At 37.7% G+C, this 27,722-nt stretch overlaps 1 protein-coding gene across 1 annotated transcript in view; it reads right to left on the minus strand.

Annotated features, from left to right (window-relative positions):
* LOC134851254 (uncharacterized) overlaps nucleotides 1-27,722 on the minus strand; it is a gene marked incomplete at its 3' end in the record, with an annotated part of 180,541 nt that overhangs the window by 9,760 nt on the left and 143,059 nt on the right. The window contains 4 exon segments of the mRNA XM_063867256.1: nucleotides 12,769-12,965; nucleotides 14,518-14,738; nucleotides 15,724-15,928; nucleotides 26,257-26,500. Coding sequence (XP_063723326.1) covers nucleotides 12,769-12,965; nucleotides 14,518-14,738; nucleotides 15,724-15,928; nucleotides 26,257-26,500 — 867 coding nt within the window.

A 27,722-nucleotide genomic window follows, 5' to 3' on the forward strand; every position in this document is an offset into this window, starting at 1 on the left:
CATTGCTATGTGAGATGATACGCGTATAGTAAACATGGGAAGTATGATTAAGAAATAGTGGACAGACTTAGAATAAGTACTAGAAGAGTGTTGAGTCCATTGCTCTGTGAGATGATACGCGTATAGTAAACAGTAGGAAATATGATTGAGAAATAGTGGACAGACCTAGAATGAGTACTAGAGGAGTGTTGAGTCCATTGCTCTGTGAAATGATACGCGTTTAGTCAAGAGTAGGAAATATGATTGAGAAATAGTGGACAGACCTAGAATGATTACTAGAGGAGTGTTGAGTCCATTGCTCTGTGAGATGATACGCGTATAATAAAAGTGGGAAATATGATTGAGAATTAGTGGACAGACCTAGAATGAGTACTAGAGGAGTGTTGAGTCCATTGCTCTGTGAAATGATACGCGTTTAGTCAAGAGTAGGAAATATGATTGAGAAATAGTGGACAGACCTAGAATGAGTACTAGAGGAGTGTTGAGTCCATTGCTCTGTGAGATGATACGCGTATAATAAAAATGGGAAGTATGATTGACAATTAGTGGACAGACCTAGAATGAGGACTAGAGGAGTGTTGAGTCCATTGCTATGTGAGATGATACGCGTATAGTAAACATGGGAAGTATGATTAAGAAATAGTGGACAGACTTAGAATAAGTACTAGAAGAGTGTTGAGTCCATTGCTCTGTGAGATGATACGCGTATAGTAAACAGTAGGAAATATGATTGAGAAATAGTGGACAGACCTAGAATGAGTACTAGAGGAGTATTGAGTCCATTGCTCTGTGAAATGATACGCGTTTAGTCAAGAGTAGGAAATATGATTGAGAAATAGTGGACAGACCTAGAATGAGTACTAGAGGAGTGTTGAGTCCATTGCTCTGTGAGATGATACGCCTATAATAAAAGTGGGAAATATGATTGAGAATTAGTGGACAGACCTAGAATGAGTACTAGAGGAGTGTTGAGTCCATTGCTCTGTGAGATGATACGCGTATATTAAAAGTGGGAAATATGATTGAGAAATAGTGGACAGACCTAGAATGAGTACTAGAGGAGTGTTGAGTCCATTGCTCTGTGAGATGATACGGGTATAGTAAAAGTGGGAAATATGATTAAGAAATAGTGGACAGACCTAGAATGAGTACTAGAGGAGTGTTGAGTCCATTGCTCTGTGAGATGATACGCGTATAGTAAAGAGTAGGAAATATGATTGAGAAATAGTGGACAGACCTAGAATGAGTACTAGAGGAGTGTTGAGTCCATTGCTCTGTGAGATGATACGCGTATAATAAAAATGGGAAGTATGATTGACAATTAGTGGACAGACCTAGAATGAGGACTAGAGGAGTGTTGAGTCCATTGCTATGTGAGATGATACGCGTATAGTAAACATGGGAGGTATGATTAAGAAATAGTGGACAGACTTAGAATAAGTACTAGAGGAGTGTTGAGTCCATTGCTCTGTGAGATGATACGCGTATAGTAAACAGTAGGAAATATGATTGAGAAATAGTGGACAGACCTAGAATGAGTACTAGAGGAGTGTTGAGTCCATTGCTCTGTGAAATGATACGCGTTTAGTCAAGAGTAGGAAATATGATTGAGAAATAGTGGACAGACCTAGAATGAGTACTAGAGGAGTGTTGAGTCCATTGCTCTGTGAGATGATACGCGTATAATAAAAGTGGGAAATATGATTGAGAGTTAGTGGACAGACCTAGAATGAGTACTAGAGGAGTGTTGAGTCCATTTCTCTGTGAGATGATACGCGTATAATAAAAGTGGGAAATATGATTAAAAATTAGTGGACAGACCTAGAATGAGTACTAGAGGAGTGTTGAGTCCATTGCTGTGTGAGATGATACGCGTATAGTAAAGAGTAGGAAATATGATTGAGAAATAGTGGACAGACCTAGAATGTGTACAAGAGGAGTGTTGATCCATTGCTGTGTGAGATGATACGCGTATAGTAATAAGTGGGAAATATGATTGATTAATAGTGGACAGACCTAGAATGAGTACTAGAGGAGTGTTGATTCCATTGCTGTGTGAGATAATACGCGTATAGTAATAAGTGGAAAATATGATTGAAAAATAGTGGACAGACCTAGAATGAGTACTAGAGGAGTGTTGAGTCCATTGCTGTGTGAGATGATACGCGTATAGTAAAGAGTGGGAAATATGATTAAGAAACAGTGAACAGACCTAGAATGAGTACAAGAGGAGTGTTGAGTCCATTGCTGTGTGAGATGATACGAGTATAGTAATAGATGGGAAATATGATTAAAAAATAGTGGACAGACCTAGAATGAGTACTAGAGGAGTGTTGAGTCCATTGCTGTGTGAGATGATACGCGGGTAGTAAAGAGTGGGAAATATGATTAAGAAATAGTGAACAGACCTAGAATGAGTACTAGAGGAGTGTTGAGACCATTGCTGTGTGAGATGATACGCGTATAGTAAAGAGTGGGAAATATGATTAAGAAATAGTGAACAGACCTAGAATGAGTACAAGAGGAGTGTTGAGTCCATTGCTGTGTGAGATGATACGCGTATAGTAAAGAGTGGGAAATATGATTAAGAAAAAGTGAACAGACGTAGAATGAGTAAAAGAGGAGTGTTGAGTCCATTGCTGTGTGAGATGATACGCGTATAGTAAAGAGTGAAAAATATGATTAAGAAATAGTGAACGGACCTAGAATGAGTACAAGAGGAGTGTTGAGTCCATTGCTGTGTGAGATGATACGCGTATAGTAAAGAGTGAGAAATATGATTAAGAAATTTTGAACAGACCTAGAATGTGTACAAGAGGAATGTTGAGTCCATTGCTGTGTGAGATGATACGCGTATAGTAAACAGTGGGAAATATGATTAAGAAATAGTGAACAGAACTAGATTGAGTACAAGAGGAGTGTTGAGTCCATTGCTGTGTGAGATGATACGCGTATAGTAATAAGTGGGAAATATGATTAAAAAATAGTGGACAGACCTAGAATGAGTACTTGAGGAGTGTTGAGTCCATTGCTGCAAGAGATGATACGCGTATAGTAAAGAGTGGGAAATATGATTAAGAAATAGTGAACAGACCTAGATTGAGTACAAGAGGACTGTTGAGTCCATTGCTGTGTGAGATGATACGAGTATAGTTATAGATGGGAAATATGATTTAAAAATAGTGGACAGACCTAGAATGAGTACTAGAGGAGTGTTGAGTCCATTGCTGTGTGAGATGATACGCGGATAGTAATAAGTGGGAAATATGATTGAGAAATAGTGGACAGACCTAGAATGAGGACTAGAGGAGTGTTGAGTCCATTGCTCTGTGAGATTATACGGGTATAGTAATAAGTGGGAAATATGATTAAGAAACAGTGGACAGACCTAGAATGAGTACAAGAGGAGTGTTGAGTCCATTGCTGTGTGAGATGATACGCGTATAGTAAAGAGTGAGAAATATGATTAAGAAATTGTGAACAGACCTAGAATGTGTACAAGAGGAGTGTTGAGTCCATTGCTGTGTGAGATGATACGCGTATAGTAATAAGTGGGAAATATGATTAAAAAATAGTGGACAGACCTAGAATGAGTACTTGAGGAGTGTTGAGTCCATTGCTGCAAGAGATGATACGCGTATAGTAAAGAGTGGGAAATATGATTAAGAAATAGTGAACAGACCTAGATTGAGTACAAGAGGACTGTTGAGTCCATTGCTGTGTGAGATGATACGAGTATAGTTATAGATGGGAAATATGATTTAAAAATAGTGGACAGACCTAGAATGAGTACTAGAGGAGTGTTGAGTCCATTGCTGTGTGAGATGATACGCGGATAGTAAAGAGTGGGAAATATGATTAAGAAATAGTGAACAGACCTAGAATGAGTACTAGAGGAGTGTTGAGACCATTGCTGTGTGAGATGATACGCGTATAGTAAGGAGTGGGAAATATGATTAAGAAATAGTGAACAGACCTAGAATGAGTACAAGAGGAGTGTTGAGTCCATTGCTGTGTGAGATGATACGCGTATAGTAAAGAGTGGGAAATATGATTAAGAAAAAGTGAACAGACGTAGAATGAGTAAAAGAGGAGTGTTGAGTCCATTGCTGTGTGAGATGATACGCGTATAGTAAAAAGTGAAAAATATGATTAAAAATAGTGAACAGACCTAGAATGAGTACAAGAGGAGTGTTGAGTCCATTTCTGTGTGAGATGATACGCGTATAGTAAAGAGTGAGAAATATGATTAAGAAATTGTGAACAGACCTAGAATGTGTACAAGAGGATTGTTGAGTCCATTGCTGTGTGAGATGATACGCGTATAGTAATAAGTGGGAAATACGATTGAGAAATAGTGGACAGACCTAGAATTTGAAATAGAGGAGTGTTGAGTCCATTGCTGTGTGAGATGATACGCGTAAAGTAATAAGTGGGAAATATGATTGAGAAATAGTGAACAGACCTAGAATGAGTGCATGAGGAGTGTTGAGTCCATTGCTGTGTGAGATGATACGCGTAAAGTAATAAGTGGGAAATATGATTAAGAAATAGTGAACAGACCTAGAATGAGTGCAAGAGGAGTGTTGAGTCCATTGCTGTGTGAAATGATACGCGTAAAGTAATAAGTGGGAAATATGATTGAGAAATAGTGAACAGACCTAGAATGAGTGCATGAGGAGTGTTGAGTCCATTGCTGTGTGAGATGATACGCGTAAAGTAATAAGTGGGAAATATGATTGAGAAATAGTGGACAGACCTAGAATGAGAAATAGAGGAGTGTTGAGTCCATTGCTGTGTGAGATGATACGCGTATAGTAAACAGTGGGAAATATGATTAAGAAATAGTGAACAGACCTAGAATGAGTACAAGAGGAGTGTTGAGTCCATTGCTGTGTGAGATGATACGCGTATAGTAAAGAGTGAAAACTATGATTAAGAAAAAGTGAACAGACCTAGAATGAGTACAAGAGGAGTGTTGAGTCCATTGCTGTGTGAGATGATACGAGTATAGTTACAGATGGGAAATATGATTAAAAAATAGTGGACAGACCTAGAATGAGTACTAGAGGAGTGTTGAGTCCATTGCTGTGTGAGATGATACGCGTAAAGTAATAAGTGGGAAATATGATTGAGAAATAGTGGACAGACCTAGAATGAGAAATAGAGGAGTGTTGAGTCCATTGCTGTGTGAGATGATACGCGTATTGTAAAGAGTGGGAAATATGATTAAGAAATAGTGAACAGACCTAGAATGAGTACAAGAGGGGTGTTGAGTCCATTGCTGTGTGAGATGATACGCGTATAGTAAAGAGTGAAAACTATGATTAAGAAAAACTGAACAGACCTAGAATGAGTACAAGAGGAGTGTTGAGTCCATTGCTGTGTGAGATGATACGAGTATAGTTATAGATAGGAAATATGATTAAAAAATAGTGGACAGACCTAGAATGAGTACTAGAGGAGTGTTGAGTCCATTGCTGTGTGAGATGATACGCTGATAGTAAAGAGTGGGAAATATGATTAAGAAATAGTGAACAGACCTAGAATGAGTACTAGAGGAGTGTTGAGACCATTGCTATGTGAGATGATACTCGTATAGTAAAGAGTGGGAAATATGATTAAGAAATAGTGAACAGACCTAGAATGAGTACAAGAGGAGTGTTGAGTCCATTGCTGTGTGAGATGATACGCGTATAGTAGAGAGTGGGAAATATGATTAAGAAAAAGTGAACAGACGTAGAATGAGTAAAAGAGGAGTGTTGAGTCCATTGCTGTGTGAGATGATACGCGTATAGTAAAGAGTGAAAAATATGATTAAGAAATAGTGAACAGACCTAGAATGAGTACAAGAGGAGTGTTGAGTCCATTGCTGTGTGAGATGATACGCGTATAGTAAAGAGTGAGAAATATGATTAAGAAATAGTGAACAGACCTAGAATGAGTGCAAGAGGAGTGTTGAGTCCATTGCTGTGTGAAATGATACGCGTAAAGTAATAAGTGGGAAATATGATTGAGAAATAGTGAACAGACCTAGAATGAGTGCATGAGGAGTGTTGAGTCCATTGCTGTGTGAGATGATACGCGTAAAGTAATAAGTGGGAAATATGATTGAGAAATAGTGGACAGACCTAGAATGAGAAATAGAGGAGTGTTGAGTCCATTGCTGTGTGAGATGATACGCGTATAGTAAACAGTGGGAAATATGATTAAGAAATAGTGAACAGACCTAGAATGAGTACAAGAGGAGTGTTGAGTCCATTGCTGTGTGAGATGATACGCGTATAGTAAAGAGTGAAAACTATGATTAAGAAAAAGTGAACAGACCTAGAATGAGTACAAGAGGAGTGTTGAGTCCATTGCTGTGTGAGATGATACGAGTATAGTTACAGATGGGAAATATGATTAAAAAATAGTGGACAGACCTAGAATGAGTACTAGAGGAGTGTTGAGTCCATTGCTGTGTGAGATGATACGCGTAAAGTAATAAGTGGGAAATATGATTGAGAAATAGTGGACAGACCTAGAATGAGAAATAGAGGAGTGTTGAGTCCATTGCTGTGTGAGATGATACGCGTATAGTAAGGAGTGGGAAATATGATTAAGAAATAGTGAACAGACCTAGAATGAGTACAAGAGGAGTGTTGAGTCCATTGCTGTGTGAGATGATACGAGTATAGTTATAGATAGGAAATATGATTAAAAAATAGTGGACAGACCTAGAATGAGTACTAGAGGAGTGTTGAGATCATTGCTATGTGAGATGATACGCGTATAGTAAAGAGTGGGAAATATGATTAAGAAATAGTGAACAGACCTAGAATGAGTACAAGAGGAGTGTTGAGTCCATTGCTGTGTGAGATGATACGAGTATAGTTACAGATGGGAAATATGATTAAAAAATAGTGGACAGACCTAGAATGAGTACTAGAGGAGTGTTGAGTCCATTGCTGTGTGAGATGATACGCGTAAAGTAATAAGTGGGAAATATGATTGAGAAATAGTGGACAGACCTAGAATGAGAAATAGAGGAGTGTTGAGTCCATTGCTGTGTGAGATGATACGCGTATAGTAAAGAGTGAAAACTATGATTAAGAAAAACTGAACAGACCTAGAATGAGTACAAGAGGAGTGTTGAGTCCATTGCTGTGTGAGATGATACGAGTATAGTTATAGATAGGAAATATGATTAAAAAATAGTGGACAGACCTAGAATGAGTACTAGAGGAGTGTTGAGACCATTGCTATGTGAGATGATACGCGTATAGTAAAGAGTGGGAAATATGATTAAGAAATAGTGAACAGACCTAGAATGAGTACAAGAGGAGTGTTGAGTCCATTGCTGTGTGAGATGATACGCGTATAGTAGAGAGTGGGAAATATGATTAAGAAATAGTGAACAGACCGAGAATGAGTACTAGAGGAGTGTTGAGACCATTGCTATGTGAGATGATACGCGTATAGTAAAGAGTGGGAAATATGATTAAGAAATAGTGAACAGACCTAGAATGAGTACAAGAGGAGTGTTGAGTCCATTGCTGTGTGAGATGATACGCGTATAGTAGAGAGTGGGAAATATGATTAAGAAAAAGTGAACAGACGTAGAATGAGTAAAAGAGGAGTGTTGAGTCCATTGCTGTGTGAGATGATACGCGTATAGTAAAGAGTGAAAAATATGATTAAGAAATAGTGAACAGACCTAGAATGAGTACAAGAGGAGTGTTGAGTCCATTGCTGTGTGAGATGATACGCGTATAGTAGAGAGTGAGAAATATGATTAAGAAATTGTGAACAGACCTAGAATGTGTACAAGAGGAGTGTTGAGTCCATTGCTGTGTGAGATGATACGCGTATAGTAATAAGTGGGAAATATGTTTGAGAAATAGTGGACAGACCTAGAATGAGAAATAGAGGAGTGTTGAGTCCATTGCTGTGTGAGATGATACGCGTATAGTTAAGAGTGGGAAATATGATTAAGAAATAGTGAACAGACCTAGAATGAGTGCAAGAGGAGTGTTGAGTCCATTGCTCTGTGAGATGATACGCGTAAAGTAATAAGTTGGAAATATGATTGAGAAATAGTGGACAGACCTAGGTTGAGTACTAGAGGAGTGTTGAGTCCATTGCTGCAAGAGGTGATACGCGTATAGTAAAGAGTGGGAAATATGATTAAGAAATAGTGAACAGACCTAGATTGAGTACAAGAGGAGTGTTGAGTCCATTGCTGTGTGAGATGATACGCGTATAGTAATAAGTGGGAAATATGATTAAAAAATAGTGGACAGACCTAGAATGAGTACTAGAGGAGTGTTGAGTCCATTGCTGTGTGAGATGATACGCGTATATTAAAAGTGGGAAATATGATTAAGAAATAGTGGACAGACCTAGAATGAGTACTAGAGGAGTGTTGAGTCCATTGCTCTGTGAGATGATACGCGTATAGTAAAGAGTAGGAAATAAGAATGAGAAATAGTGGACAGACCTAGAATGAGTACTAGAGGAGTGTTGAGTCCATTGCTGTAAGAGATGATACGCGTATAGTAAAGAGTGGGAAATATGATTAGAAAATAGTGAACAGACCTAGAATGAGTAAAAGAGGAGCGTTGAGTCCATTGCTGTGTGAGATGATACGCGTATAGTAAAAAGTGGGAAATATGATTAAAAAATAGTGGACAGACCTAGAATGAGTACTAGAGGAGTGTTGAGTCCATTGCTCTGTGAGATGATACTCGTATAGTAAAGAGTAGGAAAAATGATTGAGAAATAGTGGACAGAACTAGAATTAGTACTAGAGGAGTGTTGAGTCCATTGCTGTGTGAGATGATACGCGTATAGTAAAAGCGGGAAGTATGATTAAGATATAGTGGACAGACCTAGAATAAGTACTAGAGGAGTGTTGAGTCCAATGCTCTGTGAGATGATACGCGTATAGTAAAGAGTAGGAAATATGATTGAGAAATAGTGGACAGACCTAGAATGAGTACTAGAGGAGTGTTGAGTCCATTGCTCTGTGAGATGATACGCGTTTAGTAAAGAGTAGAAAATATGATTGAGAAATAGTGGACAGACCTAGAATGAGTACTAGAGGAGTGTTGAGTCCATTGCTCTGTGAGATGAAACGCGTATAGTGAAGAGTAGGAAAAATGATTGAGAAATAGTAGACAGACCTAGAATGAGTACTAGAGGAGTGTTGAGTCCATTGCTATGTGAGATGATACGCGTATAGTAAAAGTGGCAAAATATGATTAAGAAATAGTGGACAGACCTAGAATGAGTACTAGAGGAGTGTTGAGTCCATTGCTGTGTGAGGTGATACGCGTATAGTAAAAGTGGGAAATATGATTAAGAAATAGTGGACAGACCTAGAATAAGTACCAGTGGAGTGTTGAGTCCATTGCTCTGTGAGATGATACTTGTATAGTAAAGAGTAGGAAATATGATTGAGAAATAGTGGACAGACCTAGAATGAGTACTAGAGGAGTGTTGAGTCCATTGCTCTGTGAGATGATACTCGTATAGTAAAGAGTAGGAAATATGATTGAGAAATAGTGGACAGACCTAGAATGAGTACTAGAGGAGTGTTGAGTCCATTGCTCTGTGAGATGATACGCGTATAGTAAAGAGTAGGAAATATGATTGGGAAATAGTAGACAGACCTAGAATGAGTACTAGAGGAGTGTTGAGTCCATTGCTCTCTGAGATGATACGCGTATAGTAAAGAGTAGGAAATATGATTGAGAAATAGTGGACAGACCTAGAATGAGTACTAGAGGAGTATTGAGTCCATTGCTCTGTGAGATGATACGCGTATAATAAAAGTGGGAAATTTATTTGAAAATTAGTGGACAGACCTAGAATGAGTACTAGAGGAGTGTTGAGTACATTGCTGTGTGAGATGATACGCGTATAGTAAAGAGTAGGAAATATGATTAAGAGATAGTGGACAGCCTAGAATGAGTACTAGAGGAGTGTTGAGTCCATTGCTCTGTGAGATGATACGCGTATAGTAAAGAGTAGAAACATGATTGAGAAATAGTGGACAGACCTAGAATGAGTACTAGAGGAGTGTTGAGTCCATTGCTCTGTGAGATGATACGCGTATAAAAAAAGTGGGAAATATGATTGACAATTAGTGGACAGACCTAGAATGAGTACTAGAGGAGTGTTTAGTCCATTGCTCTGTGAGATGATACGCGTATAATAAAAGTGGGAAATGTGATTGAGACTTAGTGGACAGACCTAGAATGAGTACCAGAGCAGTGTTGAGTCCCTTGCTGTGTGAGATGATACGCGTATAGTAAAAGTGGGAAACATGATTAAGAAATAGTGGACAGACCTAGAATGAGTACTAGAGGAGTGTTGAGTCCATTGCTCTGTGAGATGATACGCGTATAAAAAAAGTGGGAAATATGATTGACAATTAGTGGACAGACCTAGAATGAGTACTAGAGGAGTGTTTAGTCCATTGCTCTGTGAGATGATACGCGTATAATAAAAGTGGGAAATGTGATTGAGACTTAGTGGACAGACCTAGAATGAGTACCAGAGCAGTGTTGAGTCCCTTGCTGTGTGAGATGATACGCGTATAGTAAAAGTGGGAAACATGATTAAGAAATAGTGGACAGACCTAGAATGAGTACTAGAGGAGTGTTGAGTCCATTGGTCTGTGAGATGATACGCGTATAATAAAAGTGGGAAATATGATCGAAAATTAGTGGACAGACCTAGAATGAGTACTAGAGGAGTGTTGAGTCTATTGCTGTGTGAGATGATACGCGTATAGTAAAAGTGCGAAATATGATTAAGAAAAAGTGGACAGACCTAGAATGAGCACTAGAGGAGTGTTGAGTCCATTGCTCTGTGAGATGATACGCGTATAGTAAAGAGTAGGAAATATGATTGAGAAATAGTGGACAGACCTAGAATGAGTACTAGAGGAGTGTTGAGTCCATTGCTCTGTGAGATGATACGCGTATAATAAAAGTGGGAAACATGATTGACAATTAGTGGACAGGCCTAGAATGAGAACTAGAGGAGTGTTGAGTCCATTGATCTGTGAGATGATACGCGTATAATAAAAGTGGGAAATATGATTGAGAATTAGTGGACAGACCTAGAATGAGTACTAGAGGAGTGTTGAGTCCATTGCTGTGTGAGATGATACGCGTATAGTAAAAGTGGGAAATATGATTAAGAAATAGTGGACAGACCTAGAATGAGTACTAGAAGAGTGTTGAGTCCATTGTTGTGTGAGATGATACGCGTATAGTAAAGAGTAGGAAATATGTTTGAGAAATAGTGGACAGACTTAAAATGAGTACTAGAGGAGTGTTGAGTCCATTGCTCTGTGAGATGATACGCGTATAGTAAAGAGTAGGAAATATGTTTGAGAAATAGTGGACAGACTTAGAATGAGTGCTAGAGGAGTGTTGAGTCCATTGTTGTGTGAGATGATACGCGTATAGTAAAAGTGGGAAATATGATTAAGAAATAGTGGACAGACCTAAAATGAGTACTAGATGAGTGTTGAGTCCATTGCTCTGTGAGATGATACGGGCATAATAAAAGTGGGAAATTTGATTGAGACTTAGTGGACAGACCTAGAATGAGTGCTAGAGGAGTGTTGAGTCCATTGTTGTGTGAGATGATACGCGTATAGTAAAAGTGGGAAATATGATTAAGAAATAGTGGACAGACCTAAAATGAGTACTAGAGGAGTGTTGAGTCCATTGGTCTGTGAGATGATACGCGTATAGTAAAGAGTAGGAAATATGATTAAGAAATAGTGGACAGACCTAGAATGAGTACTAGAGGAGTGTTGAGTCCATTGTTGTGTGAGATGATACGCGTATAGTAAAAGTGGGAAATATGATTAAGAAATAGTGGACAGACTTAGAATGAGTACTAGAGGAGTGTTGAGTCCATTGCTCTGTGAGATGATACGCGTATAGTAAAGAGTAGGAAATATGATTGAGAAATAGTGGACAGACCTAGAATGAGTACTAGAGGAGTGTTGAGTCCATTGCTCTGTGAGATGAGACGGGCATAATAAAAGTGGGAAATTTGATTGAGAATTAGTGGACAGACCTAGAATGAGTACTAGAGGAGTGTTGAGTCCATTGTTGTGTGAGATGATACGCGTATAGTAAAAGTGGGAAATATGATTAAGAAATAGTGGACAGACCTAAAATGAGTACTAGAGGAGTGTTGAGTCCATTGGTCTGTGAGATGATACGCGTATAGTAAAGAGTAGGAAATATGATTAAGAAACAGTGGACAGACCTAGAATGAGTACTAGAGGAGTGTTGAGTCCATTGTTGTGTGAGATGATACGCGTATAGTAAAAGTGGGAAATATGATTAAGAAATAGTGGACAGACCTAAAATGAGTACTAGAGGAGTGTTGAGTCCATTGGTCTGTGAGATGATACGCGTATAGTAAAGAGTAGGAAATATGATTGAGAAATAGTGGACAGACCTAGAATGAGTACTAGAGGAGTGTTGAGTCCATTGCTCTGTGAGATGATACGCGTATAGTAAAAGTGGGAAATATGATTGAGAAATAGTGGACAGACCTAGAATGAGTACTAGAGGAGTGTTGAGTCCATTGCTGTGTGAGATGATACGCGTATAGTAAAAGTGGGAAATATGATTGAGAATTAGTGGACAGACCTAGAATGGGTACTAGAGGAGTGTTGAGTTCATTGCTCTGTGAGATGATACGCGTATACTAAAAGTGGGAAATATGATTGAGAATTAGTGGACAGACCTAGAATGAGTACTAGAGGAGTGTTGAGTCCATTGCTGTGTGAGATGAATGTCTCGATGTCACAGCGCATGCCCACTTCGTGTTTGGCCTTGTCCCTCACCCCACAGTCTGCGAGGATGAGATGGCTGTTGTGGGGGTTCAGGGGGTAGGAGTACTTCTGCAGTCTGTCCCGCGGACACGCACGGGTCGCACGACACCTACCAACATCACACCACCAACTGAAACTGACTATTGATGATAAAAACAACTTACATTGTAATAGAAGCGTTGTGAAAGTCAATAGTGCCCGCCATCGGGACAACCCTAGACAGCACACATCACTAAATTGTCACAAAACAAATCATCCTCATCATGGATCATTATAAATCGTTTCAGATAAAAATTGAAGCGGTGAAAATCTCGAGATTATTCTCATAATAAGTTTCTTAGATTTATAGCACTAAGACAAGAATTTACAGCAGTGTCGCGAGAATTTATTTGGAGTTCTTTAACTTTCGTTCTTCCAAAATAATTCAAGTAGTAACCAGACTGATGCAGTGCCATAAATTGATGACTGTTAACCTCCCGGGTTATCCAGCCAGAGGAAGACCTTGCACCAGGAACTCATGAGCAAAGAGCAATTCGGGATTTCCTCCGTCACGCAGTCAGTCAGTTATCCACCCTCTTTTGGATTCGAAGGTGTCCAAATGTGCCAACGTGTTTCTTTTTGCTGGTCGTCATTCTCACCAGTTTTCCTTGATTCTATTTCTTTGCTTTTAAAATCCTCGCTTATGAGGCGACCTGCATGTTTTCCGTACTCCTCACTTGCTATTTTCTTAAAATGCCAATGCCTACAAGGACCTCCGAAAAGCATTATGAATTCAGTACTACCAAGAGTTCTTAAGCGATATTCTCTGCTAAAACTCATCAAAAACTTGTTTTAGGCGGCCTTCATTTTTTTAAGCAAACTTGAGCTCTTCCAGTTATTTTTTAGTTTGTTTAAAAATTTGCGCAAAATTCAATATGTAAAAATTGTCTGAAAGCTTTTCGAAAACCTGGTGCGAACTAAACGTATGCTGCGTGACTTAGAATGTAGTTGACTGATAAGTCGCAGGCTTTATCTAGATGTCTATGGCACTTGTTCAGCCTCTTTATGGCAGATACCATATCGAAACCTCCGACCAATCAATCCCATTGCTGCCACCTTTAAGCCAAAACTTAAGTACGTACACATTAGGTACTCCATTTCTTCGACAATTTCAGGCTCTGTTATTAATCGATTGTTTTTTTTTCTGTCGAATTAGGTATTCGTCCCACCTTTCACCACAAACGTTTTTTTCAAAATGAGGGCAATGATTCCGCTTGGACGATCCATTTGTAGCGAATTTATTTTTAAAATTCCAATCACTAAAGTTGTGGCCAAAACACATAAAGATTTTTGTACAATGCTCAAATTTTTGTCATTTGTGACAATTAACCTTGTTCGCGGGAAATTCAGATTGAAAGACGGGAACCCCTCAATCATCAACATTTCAATTGATGACGGTGTTTGGGCGGAAAAAGCAAAAAAGAAACAATTGACAAACAGCAGTCCGATTGCAGTAAAAGACATATTTAAGGAGTTTGTTCATGTTGACAGAAATTTACTTAAGGTGCTTTATTACGCTGCGCTGTTTATTACGCTGCGTGTTAAGGCCCGTAATAAAGCACCTTAAGTAAATTTCTTTCAAAGATGAAAGATTAGCTTTGTTGTGCTTGAGATCTATGAACCTGTAATTGTAGGCTTGTTGTTGGGGTGATCTAACACTAGCAGTCCTGGTAGACCCCCCAGATTGGGAGTGGGGGCGGGGGGAGGAGGGGTTGTGGTCATTGGAGGATGATGAGGAGGACTTGTTCCAGGACGACCCCTTCTTCTTCTCAGAACCCCGCCTGCTTCTCTTCGTGGGGGGCAGCAGACCCTCCTCCATCGCCCAGCGTCTCTTCAGATACCACTGGAAACAAAAGCAAAACTGTTAAGGCGGTTGCTTTGTTTTAATATGAAGTCGATGTCTGGTATTTTCTCGTAGAGGGAAGAGGGCAGATTTTCAAAACAGTTTAAAAATGTGGTTGACTTTTTTGTATTCAACACTATGTTAAAATTAGATGACTGAGCCTTGCAACTCTTTACTTGCCGAAAAAAGCGTGCCACAAATTATGTCTCTGAGCTATTTTTGAATGACATAACTTGACAGCGAAAATATAGTTATTTTTGAACTAATGTTTAAAATAGTTTTGACAATAGAATATTAATCTGGAATGTAGACTAATAGCACTTAGTGAGAGAGCGATTAGAAGATATTTATACAGAAACGGAGAAGGATGGTAGAGCTCAGATTATTCCAGCATGTGTTTAAAAATGTGTTTTCATTTATTCATGTCAACAGAATTCAGAATTGCAGTTCTCAAAACGTTCAAATATTTTATGTTGAAGAAGACAGTGCAGCTTTTTCAGGGTGAATGGGATTTTGAAGAGAGATTTTCGTAAAAGCTGTTTATGACTACTCTTGGCATTCAGTCAAAACTGGATCTTCAAATTAGTACCGAGGAATTCTCACGGGTCATGGTCTAATTCAAACATGGGCTCTGTCCCCCTTCCCTCATTTTGATACTTAACTGCAAGTACGGTTAAGAATAATCATGGTAAAAAATTGTTTTCAAAATTTACAAATGCAAATTGGAATCGTATGGGAGGAGAGCATTGAGCGACCACGGCCCCTTTCCAGGTGTCTCGCCTCATGAAGCGGAGAACAAAATAAAAGGTCACGCGATTGTAATGAAAGTTGGCATGTGATTTGATTAGCAAATCCAGAACATGATTGGTGTGCATGTATTATCATTATTATCATGTCAAAACTAATGGGGGGGGGGGAGTGGGTTGAAGGAAAGAGACGGTGTGGTGGATTGTATGTGATGTAGTGTTAGAGTATTAGTGCATGCCTGTAGAATGTGTTCGTGTTGGTCCACACAGTTCCAGTTGGCGATGCCTATGAGTTGGAAGGTGCTCTTCACCACTCCTATCCACTCCTGGTAGATCCTCTCACTCAACAAGTCTGTGATGTACCCGTCTATCCCCAGTGTAGTGCCCCCCGTCAGAATCCAGCACTTGGTCGAGGTCGCCGCATTCAGGAAGCCCTGCTTGAACCTGCCACCAATACGTAACAAAACAACTAACTCAGACTAAAAGCATTTATTTTATTCCAGTCAATCCGGTTCTCATCACGCCAAGTATCAGCAACATAGATTTCAAAAAAGAAGAGAAGCGCTTCGTTACAACCAAGGAAAACAGAAAATTTACGTCTGAGAAGTTAGCAACAGATACATATTTGATTGTACGGGGCCTATTTGGCTTAAAATTTGCTAGGGTGCGTTTTGAGCATCGTGGTTCTAAGTCAACAAGACTGCTCGTATCAAGGCCAAGCCCTGAATGTTCCGACTGCCTTTTAAGGTTTATGGAGCAGTAATAACATAGAAAAATTGAATGTACGAAAATGAAATGAATCATTTTTTTTGAAAATCATCCCCCCACACTAAAATATAGAACAAATATGGCACAATAATCTCACTCTATGAACACAAATTATAATCAACCATAAAAATTTTCATATCGATTTTAATGGATTATCAATCCATTTTTTTCCGTACCACAATAATCGACTTTAATCAGTTGTTTTCACCTCAATTTTTAATTTATTTTTTAAGCACAAAAATCCATTTTAATCGTTTTTGATGGATTATAATCTTTTCTGTTTGCCCATCTTGTCTTTGACCTGGTATCTGAAATACTTTTTTTTTGCTTTTCGTTGACGTTGGTTTTTATGAAAAATGTGAGAATCATTTCTAGCAGTATAGTAATGAAATCAGAGTTATAGCGTTTTTTTTTGTTCTTTTCTCAATTAGAGTTATTTTATGACACACATTTTTGTTTTTAAAAACAAAATATCAGTTTTTTGTTTGAGTTTCTTGATTTTTGGAAATGTATTTTGCACCAACGGCGGGATCTTTTCAATTAGAGTGAAAGGATCTCTGTGAAAGTTTTGTTATTCAGATGAACTAAAGTTTGAGAAACTATCGCATTTATAGAGATTCTGTTACTGACACAAAATAAACACCCAGAGCATATGATCAAATTATGTTATTGTTGTGATAAATTTTTGGCATGATAAGCAGTTATAATCTTCCTAATTTATTTCAAAAATTTTCTCTATGAACTGCGTTCCATTATAAAGGTTTATAATGTATTATAATATCTGGTAATGTATCATCACCTTTATAAACGATTAAAAATACTTTAAACACCTATTTTTGGTAACTGTAATCAATTATAATTATTGAAAAACGAATGTAATTGTCCGATCTAATTGGTTACTTAAGCCTGAACTTGGATGAGGTCAAGCTTAGACTAGCCAATCAGATCCGTTGATTTAATTACTTGTGCTGTTTTATGGAATCTGTTGCTGAGTTCGCACGTTTCGGCAACATATTCACTCTGAGTAAACATTTTTGAATCTTATTTGAAATCTTGAAATGAGGGTTTCTCAAAAAGCTTGTGACCAAAATTTTATCCCCATATTAAAATCGAACGAACATGTTTCTGTTGCCAAATTCACAGACGCAAGAAATTTTGTTATGTATTTTCAGACATACCTTTAAAAAAATTGGTCTTAATCTCTTTTGAGACTGAGTAACTTGCTCCAGTTTTCATTTCCTTCTACTTTTTAGTTTATTTTGTTTCGGAAGAGACTCTATGCGAAGCATTATTTCTATACTTCCAGAAATTGTTTTTCTCTTTTTGATTTTTTCTGCGTTTGTATTTCTTTTTCAAATTTTATGCCAGTGAGTGGGCAGAAGTGACGCTCAATTGACTCTTTTTCTTCTTATTAATTGTGCCACCTTCACTTTTTCTCTTTCTTCTGTTTATAGAGGGGGCTCACTATATCCTAACTCACTTTAACTGTCCGATGGAAGATTAAAGGGCCATAAGTGGGAATTGCGATCTGCTTTACAATTCATCTTTGGAAAAGTCCTGATTCTGTTCATTAGACAAGCTCATGATTTATGTATGCCAAAACATAGAGCATAGGTGATGGAGGGGGGGGGGGGGGGGAGGGAAGGGGGCTGTAAAGTAGATAGACACTGAGGGAATTCAATGGAGACAGGTAGATGTGAACAAAGTAGGCGCTAAAAGACGCTTTCCAGTGATCACTGTAAGAATAACTTATTCTCTCGCCCTATACCATGTGCAATATATTTTAATGACGGCCACCAAACTCAATCTAAATTCTATCAGTTGTGATAATGTCTTCAAACACCATCTTTCGCCCGCCTCCGGTTGCGATAATCATTTTTGCCCAGTCAAACTTAGGGTGCGTGCATTCAACTTTATTTAAACAAAGCAACGATAATCATTTCCGAGTGCAAATTGTTTTTTTTCTCGAAAAATTGCAAAAAAGAAATGCCTGAAGACAACAAAACATAGTATTACAACAACACAATATGTATTTGCGTTCAAAATCTATGAAAATTTCATGTGAATCTAATGCAAAGTGGACACAATTTTAAGATAGTAAACCACGTTAGTAGAAATTTCAAGTTAAAAAAAAACACAGTTCATCCACAAAAAAAAACACATTCTAGCAAGAAAACCGAGGCTTGTTTCATGATGGAGGGAATCGACCAGAACCGTATGAGGCTCCAAATCTCTGAACGGCTCAAACAAAATTCTGGGATAATATCTACCGATAAGGAGAATGAGTAACGGAAAAATAATAAAAAAAATTTATCTAATTTGTAATTCGGAAATCCGGAAAAAACAGCAAAAAAAAGAACAAATCAAGGGCCTTCGATTTTAAATTAACCTATTAAAATTAACTAAACTATTTTTTATTCCGACTTTCCGAACGAAAGTAACGGAATATTTGTGCTCGAGGTGGGACTTTTTAACTAGCAAATTTTGACGGAATTTTTTTAATATCATTCGAAAACTCTTGTTGTCCTGAGCTTAAATTAAAAAAATATATTTCACCTGTTATCAATTTTCGTAGACTTATGATGGTTTAAAGATTTGCCATTTTGGCCATTTTGACCAATTTGGGACAATTAACGCGTGATATAATTCGCGCTATTAACGCGTAAGCGGAGATTTAATCCGTCTTATAAATCGTTACATATTGGTTCAAGGAGGCTATATGCCTTAATTGATTTGTTAATAGGAGCAAAATCTATCACTTTGTACTTAATATGGCATGTGGGGTGATTTTTTCTACAAAATAACTCATTTTTTTTAATTTGATTTTTTTTATTACATTTAAATTTTTCATGTTATTACTGCTCCATAGACCCTAAAAGGCAATCGGAATTTTCAAGGTTTTGCCCTGATACGAGCAGTCTTGTTCAGTTTTGAGACTCAAACTCACGAGGACGTCCAGCGGTTGCCATTGTGAGGCCTGGTGTCTGACAATTGAATACCAGCCAATTAAACACCGTATGTTTTCATACCTAATCGTTTCACTACTAAACGGTTTAAATCCACAACAATTTACCTCCTATTTTATAACTTAACACCGAAGTTAATGCTGAATGAAACCCTTATTGTAATAATAAGTTCCCCCCATCTGCAACCCAGCTGGTCAAGGCCAGGGGCCTATGATTTTGACTTTATCAAATCATTAGAACTAATTCAAACGCAGTGAAAGTCACCACCGGGAACCCATTTTACCTTTCCGAGGTAGCAGTGAAGGTCATGACGCTATCTTCTGCACAATTTTGCCTATTGAGTCTACGCACAGGGACAACGCCAACATGATTGGCGGCTTGGGCGTTGCACTTACTTTAAATCACGAATACAGGTGCTTCACATAACAGTGATTGATCATGGATACTTTAGCAACTCAACACCTGTCCTAGTCTTTTGATTTGATGCGAAAGATTGCCGACTCAGTTGGGGTGCTGAGACGGTCGGTTCTGATGCGCTGATCAATTTCACATGCGCGTGGCAGTTTTGCATGTGCTTAATCCAACCACTGACTTAGACATAAGTCTTGTTACAGTCGGACAGAAAGCAGTCGAATTTGTCTTTCTTGGACCACCCCTGTCTGGGCTCAATTTCTTTATCAGTTTCATTTTCACTACTATCGGAGGTCTGGACCGAGGATTCTGAATGTTATCTCTGAGGTGTCTGTTCCTCTCTTTTTTTTTGCTATGAAAAATCTAACAAAATTTTGCTTAGCACATTGAACTATTGAACTGTTTGCGACTTTTTTTGATAGCATTTGCTTTAAAATTCTCACTATATGTAAAATTAAGTTTGGTTGTCGGATTTTGCAACCAGTTATGCTGGTCAAACTCAATCTTGAGCCCATCGTTGTCAAGATCAGCTCTACGCTGCCTTATCCAATCTTTAGCACCTTCAAGTAGATCAATCAAGCTATCGACTCCGAACTTTTTGTTAACGGAAGCATACAATTGAACCCTTTTCCTGCATAGATGATGTGCAACTGGCGTTGTTTTTACCTATTCGTTCAATTCCTTTAGTTTCGTTTCATTTCTACTTACTAGTTTTAGACACAATCTTTTAGCGCGTTATATAACTGCCTTAGTCTACCAAGAGCAGTTCATCTGATAACAAGGGTATCTAAGCCAGGTAGCAGGACTGGCTTTAGGAAAATCTCGATGAGCAGACCCTTGCTCCTTAGTGTCAACCTTCTAGACACCAGGGAGGGTCTAAGACATTGCTATCCCTGTCTTAGAAATGCGACTGCCGATAGCCGCCTTGTCAGCGCTGCCATCAGATGCTATGATGCAACAGAGTTACTCAAAGTGATTAACCTCTTCAACTTGCCCACTGAGTACATTGATAGGAACATAAGTATTGTCTTTGGTGTTAATTACAATATTTTTAGTTTTCTCGACAGAAATTTCTAGTTGAGCCAATCCTAAGGTTTTTGCCATCTCATTCTGCGACTTGGTAGCATTTGCTTGATTGTCAGAGATCAAAGCCAGATCATCAGCGTACGCATTCTTTCTTTTCTCTCACTGGTCTTATTTAGGAGGAAGTCAAAAAGGATGATAAACAACAGTGGGCCCAAAATGCACCCTTGCTGCACCCCCAGTTCACTACGAAGGTGTTATTCTTATTAGAATTGCCGATGGGTTTGTTGTGGAGGGCTTCATTCAAACTGATGATATCTCCTGGGATTCCAAAATTCCTTAGGGCAATAAACAGCCCCTACCTTTCAATAGAATCAAAAGCTTTCTTCAGGTCGATGAAAGCCATACAAAGAGGTTGCTGTTTTCAATCCTTCTTTGAAGCAAACATCTAATTGCTTAGATAGCTTGGCCTGTTCACCTGTGGCTTCGGAATTCAAGTTGATAGGATGAGATCTTGGGCAGCTGATCAATCACCCTATTTGCAATCACCTTTGCGAACACTCTGCCAATTTGGTCAAGAAGGAAAACGGTAATTGTTCGGTTCTGCTCTGCTTCTTTTCTTGAACAGGTTGAGATCTACTGCGTCTCTCTAATTTTGGGGAGTTTTTCCCGGATCAATCCAGATATTAGTGCAAATCTTTGTGAGACGCTTGAGAATTTTCTTCTCGAGCAACTTAAGAAGGTCACTGGTGATCTGACTGTCACCGGGAGCCTTGCCCGTGTTGATTTCTTGGAAGGCTTGTAGTACCTCCGCCACTTTAGGAGGTCCAATATCCGCTCCTGAAAGTAACATTTCAACAAACTTTTCGAAGATCAACCGGTCTCTTCGTAAACAGATTCTCATTCTTATTCTTATTGTAAATCATATCACATCAAAGTTAATCCTGTATTCAACACACGCGTCACATTGAAAAATGGGGTTTTCCTCAAGCATGCTGAAAAGAGGCTTACCAATTTACTTAGGACTCTTATCGACAAATTTTTAGTTTTTTTTTCAATTAAATATTTCAACAAATCATTATGATTACTAAAAAAGCCTGCTTTTATTAATGGACGTAAAATTTCCGTCAAATATAAAACACTGAAAGTGATTTTTCGCTGTACTCAAGTAACAAACAAACGCAAACTAGGACAAACAAGTTTCTATGATTCAGTCGTCTTTCGAATACACAGTTTCATCTAAAAACAAGCCAATTCTTATAGCGTCCGGCCTCAATTTTTTTCCAGCAAAAAAGATTTACCGGAAACTGGTTTTACTCAAAAAACTGAATATGTAAACTTCGAGCATCTGCTTTTACAAAAAAACGCGTTTGCTCGTTTTGTTATGCCAGTAACAAACGACATAGCCACTCAGTTTGCCCTCTCAACTAAAAACAAACCCATTCGCTAGATGCAAATCTGCCACCCTTCCCTGAAGCTCAAAATTTCGGGCTCCCTGAAATTTTGACAAATTTTATCCTTTATAGCTCAAAATTTCAAGATCCTTCAAAGTTTGAGAATTTTTCTTCTGTATGACGGTGGATCAACTGATTGCGAACGAACCATTTTTTGCGGTGACCCCAAAGTGTTGAGAGGTCTGGAAAAATCATCTTTCTGCTTAGCCGATGAAAGTTTTGAAATTGTGATAGAAAACGTTAAGAAACCGAAAAATTTGAAAAAAATGACGAGTTGAGTTTGGTTCTAATTTGAAAAAAAGCATGGTGCGGAGGTTTTATTCCCACCGTTCCTTTGGAACCGGCGAGATGCGGCCGTGAGTGGGATTGCAAAAGCAACAAACGCTGTCGAAGGAAGGCACTCTGGCATTCAAACCTATTTAAATGGAGCCCACCCCATTATGTGTTAAGTAGTGGGCATTCTGCAAAAGACGCCTCCAATCAGGTTTTGTTTTAAATTTCACCGTGTACCATATGTTTACAAAAAAGAAAAACTACGATCTTTTAAATGAAAGAGTACAAAGTTATTTTCCCTTTAAGGAGACAAAAATGATTTGTTTTTTTTCTCAGAGCGTTATCTAGTTTGTGTTAGTTAAGCCAGTTTGTCTGTTTTTGCTTATTCATTCGTATCAACGAAGTTCAAGTTTTACTCCATCTTAAAACTTTTGTGCATCTTTTTTTGAAACTCTTTGAAACTCTTTAAAAATCCCAGAAAACATAACTAAAGGCAAGAACTTGACTAGTGTTTTAGCAACTCAATCCCAAGACAGTCGTCGCTTTTGGGGAAGCTAGATTGGGACTAGGGCCTGGCAAATCTTTTAGCTTTGCGTTATTGTCAATTCTGCGTTATCAGAAAAATTGAACAAGGCAACCGTGTTAAAAGTTTGTTAAAACTGATTGGTTTTTAGTTTTCCGAATTAGTTAAATCTTTTTATTTTGTGTACCGGCCCAAAATGTCTCGAAAGTTACACTATTAGTCAAAGAATGTTTAAATAATTTCGCGCCACTGAAGTTTGTTGAAAGATTGCTCATATTTTGGTTCGAATCATTCTAGCAATCCGAACTATTGTCAAAGTCATTGAAATAGTTTTAAAATGTAGTGGTTTTATTTTTGCTAATGCAAGAAAAAGTAGGGAGTGAAATTGTATGGTGTAGCAATCCGAACTATTTGCAAAGTCATAGAAATAGTTTTAAAATGTAGTGGTTTAAATTTGCTAGTGGTTTAAATTGGCTGCTAGCGTGGATTGGCAACAAAAATTAAGGAGTGGAACTGTATGGTTTTAAGTTGTTTAGAGTTAAAAAGGTGGGTACCGTTAGGCCTACCTCTAGGCAAGTGTGAGAGAAATTTCCTTGTACTCTGGCAAGTTGTGCTTCCAATTTTAAGACTGAAAGCGCAAAAGTCATAGAGTTATAGCGTCGACTTTGGCTTAAAACGAAAACATTATTTTTCTACTAAAAAATGCATTTTCAGCAAAACCGTGAACAAATATATCTGTCGTGTTTTAGATGTTTTTATTAATAGTTTTTTCAATAACTTTCAATGAAACCGCAGACTGTAAACCATAAAAGTTTGCACTACACTGTTATATCGAATTTCGATCACTTTTTGGTTTTCAGGAATTTTTGATTTAGTGATGATCACAGATGTTTGAACGTCTACTGCAAAAGTAAAAAAAAAATGCGCTGTCCTTCAATTTAACCTGTTCTTTACTACACATATTTTTTTTTGCATAATGAAGATTCTGAAAAAAAATTTTGTGACACGAATTACTTTCAGAAGTATAAAACACGTTAGAACGTTTTGACAGAATGGTGAATTAATTGCCTGAAAGATGAATTTGAAGTAAATTTTTTGTGGATCGAGTCAAACTTAATAATGATGTCTTTTTAATAGTCTACAGTACGTTCTTAAGTATCAGAAATGAAAAACCAAAAAAAATGTACGCATTTCAGAAATGTACGCTCCTAAATTTAAGAAGTTTTTTAACTCGGTTAGTTTATTGCGTATAGTTTTACAGAATGAATCTTGACTCTAAGGCACCCGTACCCAGTAAATTTTGTGCAACAGATCTGAAATAAACTTTTTCAGATTTAAATTTTAGATCTGAAACAGGTTGTAAAATGTTTGAATAACGCTTGGATACTTTAAGGATTGGTCATATCAGATCTAATTGCAGATCTGAAGTTTTGTTTTTCTTGGTTGTTTTACACCTGAAAAAATCTATTTTAGATCTAATTTCTGTCACAATTTTTGCTTTTTTAACTTTTTTGTGTTTGATAGCTTCCGCTAGCTACTAGCAGATACTAAGCAAAATATGTTTCCCCAAGCATGAGTTAAACATTGGAAACTCATAAGTAGCGCATGAAAGTCAAAAAGTTGACAGGTATTCTAACAGTTTTTGAAACTTTTTAACCCAGTTGAACTATAAAATTGATTCGAAAAAAATGGTTTGTGATTCTTTTCGAAATTTTTTTTACCGCTTGTTTATCTAAACATAATTGTGTATTGCAGAAACATCAAAAAACAAAAACTCAACTTTTTGCTCGAAATGCATATAATATAATTTAACAAGGCATATCTCAGATCTGATTTCAGATCTGAAGTTTAGTTTTTCGAGGTTATTTCAGATCTGAAATTCTCTATTTCAGATCCAAATTTAAGATCTGAAATTTGTAAAGTCTTATCAAGATCTGAAATAAAGAATTTTAGATCTGAGAATCAACTTATGTAAGAAATAAAGAATTTCAGATCTTGCACAGAAAATCTCTTGGGTACGGGCTAGCTGATGTTTGGCAAATAAGATATGTGCTGTTAACTCGACAGTGTGTTTTGATGGGACTCTTAAGAAAACATTTTATTTCATTTCTGCTAAGTAGAAAACTCCGCAAATTAGAAGACGCTAAAAACTATTTACACGAATTTTGAGAAGTAGAAACAGTCCATTTTTAAACAATTGTCTCGGCGCGCTATCAATTGCTCATGCTCATCTCTTAGTAACTAAATCATCTCCAAAAATTTAACTTTTTATTCGTCCCCAAAAAGTTCACATCAGATACTGCAGTTGTTTTAGCACTAATAGCCTGACTTTCTAAGCTTTTTTACGCATCCAACAAATCAGAGTTGAAAATCGCATAAAAGTTTTTTTGAAAAACAGACATTAATTGAAACAATAAAAATAATTGATTTCCTTTTTTTGAGGAGGAGCGGAATTTTTGAAAGAAACTTCAATAAAAAAGTTACGATTTTTTTGTTAAGGTCATTCAAATTAGTTTTGAGTTTTTTGATAGGTCAATTCCAAACTAATAAAGTGGGGCAAAGCAGGCCTACAAAAGCTTATTTTAAGCTTAATTTAAGCCGTGAAAACTTAGTTTTACTCGAGTAAAGTTAGATTTTGATTTTTTGTTTGCTTTTTTCTAATACAACTGTTTTCCAATTGGCCTATTTTACTATGAATGTCGAATATGCGTAAGGTTTTTTTTTCAGATTTTTTTTCATACCACACAGAAAACCGACTCTAATTTAGAAAAACTTTTTTATGTAATTTTTATGACTATAGTCGAAACATTTTGTGCTACTTGCACGGTAACCGGCGTTCCTTGTTTTTATATAAGTTCGGGTGTTTGACTTAGCGGATGCCTACCCTATACCTCTGTCCAGCTGGAACTTCTAAGTGCCAAAAATGTGTTCAATTTCCTGGGGAAGGGAAGTTTGTAGAGAAGTCATTTTATTTCTGAATTGAAGAAACGTTTACTATCTAAAATAAAAGCCAGATTTTCTAAAGTAAAGATAAAAGTTTCAAACGTAAAAGCAAAACCTTCTAAAATAAAGGCAGAACACCTTTTTCGATCGAAGATTGTAGACAGAGAAAATAAGTTTGAAAATGAATATTTTAGGTGATATGTTACAATGGTTTCCCTAAAACTGGTTTTTTCAGTTGGACAAAATTTGTTTAAGCTGAAAGCTGTTTTATTTTTCTGGCGAATAAAGAGGCTCAAAGTGATGATTAGTGGCAGCAGTTTGGCATTGGGCGGTTTGAATGGGTTTGAAATGAGGAGAGAGAGAGAGAGAGAGAGAGAGAGGAGGGGGGGGGGTCTGCTAGGGTGTGCTCACCTCTGGACCTGTCTGTCTTCTGTGATCTGGACCCTATGGTGGCTGCCAGCGAAAGAGATGACCAGATTGGGAATGTGTCTGTCCAGCTGGAACCTCTTCATCAGCACCTCCCTCACAACTGTGCCTGGACTGGTGTTGTTGGCCATCACTGCGAAGTTGGCCAGCTTGTCTATATTCTCCACCTCGTTCAGGAACCGCAGTCTTCCCAGCATGCACTTCTCCACGTTGTAGATGCAGAAGTTCTCTGCACAAAACACACACACACACACCTTCACAATGCCACTTTTCACACCAACTTAACACTCTCTCCCCAAAGCGTGCTAAATTCTCACCAGCCACTGAGCAAACTAAATCGCAACTAAATGTTTCATACTAAAAAATAACAAAAGAAAAACTTGTGTGCAATTGTATTTTTCACCTGTGTCGGCTTAAGATGGCCGCAAAAACTTCCGGACAGCTGGGAAAATCAGTTTGGCCGATCTAATTAGGACGAGAAAAGCTTTTAAAACTTTCTAAAAATGCACTCCTTCCAGATTATCCTAGTTTTGATTCAAAATTTGACAAAAAAATTAACCATTCTGTTTTCATTTTCTTTCAATTGTGACTATTTATTGTAATCAATTTACTGTTACTTTTCATTTTGTAATCATGATAATCACAATAAATTGTTTCCAACTAAGATAATTCCACCTACCACATTAGAAACAAGACTGCTCGAATCAGGGCGAAGCCCTGAATGTTCTGACTGCCTTTTAAGGTCTACGGAGCAGCATACATGAAAAACTTAAGAGTAATAAAATAAAATTAAAAACTTTTTTTTAATTTGAAATTTTTTTTGTGAAAACATCCCCCCACGCCATATTAAGTACAAACTATTAACAAATCAATTCCGTCAAAAATGGCTAGTTAAAAAGTCGAAATTTGTCTGAAGAAAAAAAACCCAACCGAGCACAAATATTCCGTTACCTTCGTATCCAAAGTCGGAACAAAAAGCTTCCCAGGAATTCTTCTACATAAACATCACTTGGGAGAGCGCCATAGGAATAAATTTAGCCTGTTTTCAGGCGTCTTAGAGCGAGAATAAAACACCGTTTTTTAGGTTTCCTTGTAGCAGTGGCGCGCGCAGAGATTTTTCTCTGGCCAAAAAAGGCGTTATTAGGCATTTTTTTTGAAAAATTTCACCAAAATATTGCGTTTTTTGGCGGGCGTTCCCCCTCAAAATTAGTTATATTGGCGCCGAAGGCGCCTCTAGAACATTTTTATATTGCTCAGCCAAAAATGGATGTCTTTAATTGAAGGAGAGAATGAAGGGGAGAAGGGCGGTCGCTTCCCTACCCACCCGTTCGGCACGCTACCCGCACCGAAGTTTCATGGATAAAAATCGATTATAATGGATTTCTGTTGACTAAAAAGTTGTCTATATGATCGATTATCATGACAAATTTAGAAAACGCTATGGATATTTA

This window comes from Symsagittifera roscoffensis, chromosome 7 (genome assembly GCF_963678635.1).
Source record: "Symsagittifera roscoffensis chromosome 7, txSymRosc1.1, whole genome shotgun sequence".
NCBI classification, from domain to species: domain Eukaryota; kingdom Metazoa; phylum Xenacoelomorpha; order Acoela; family Convolutidae; genus Symsagittifera; species Symsagittifera roscoffensis.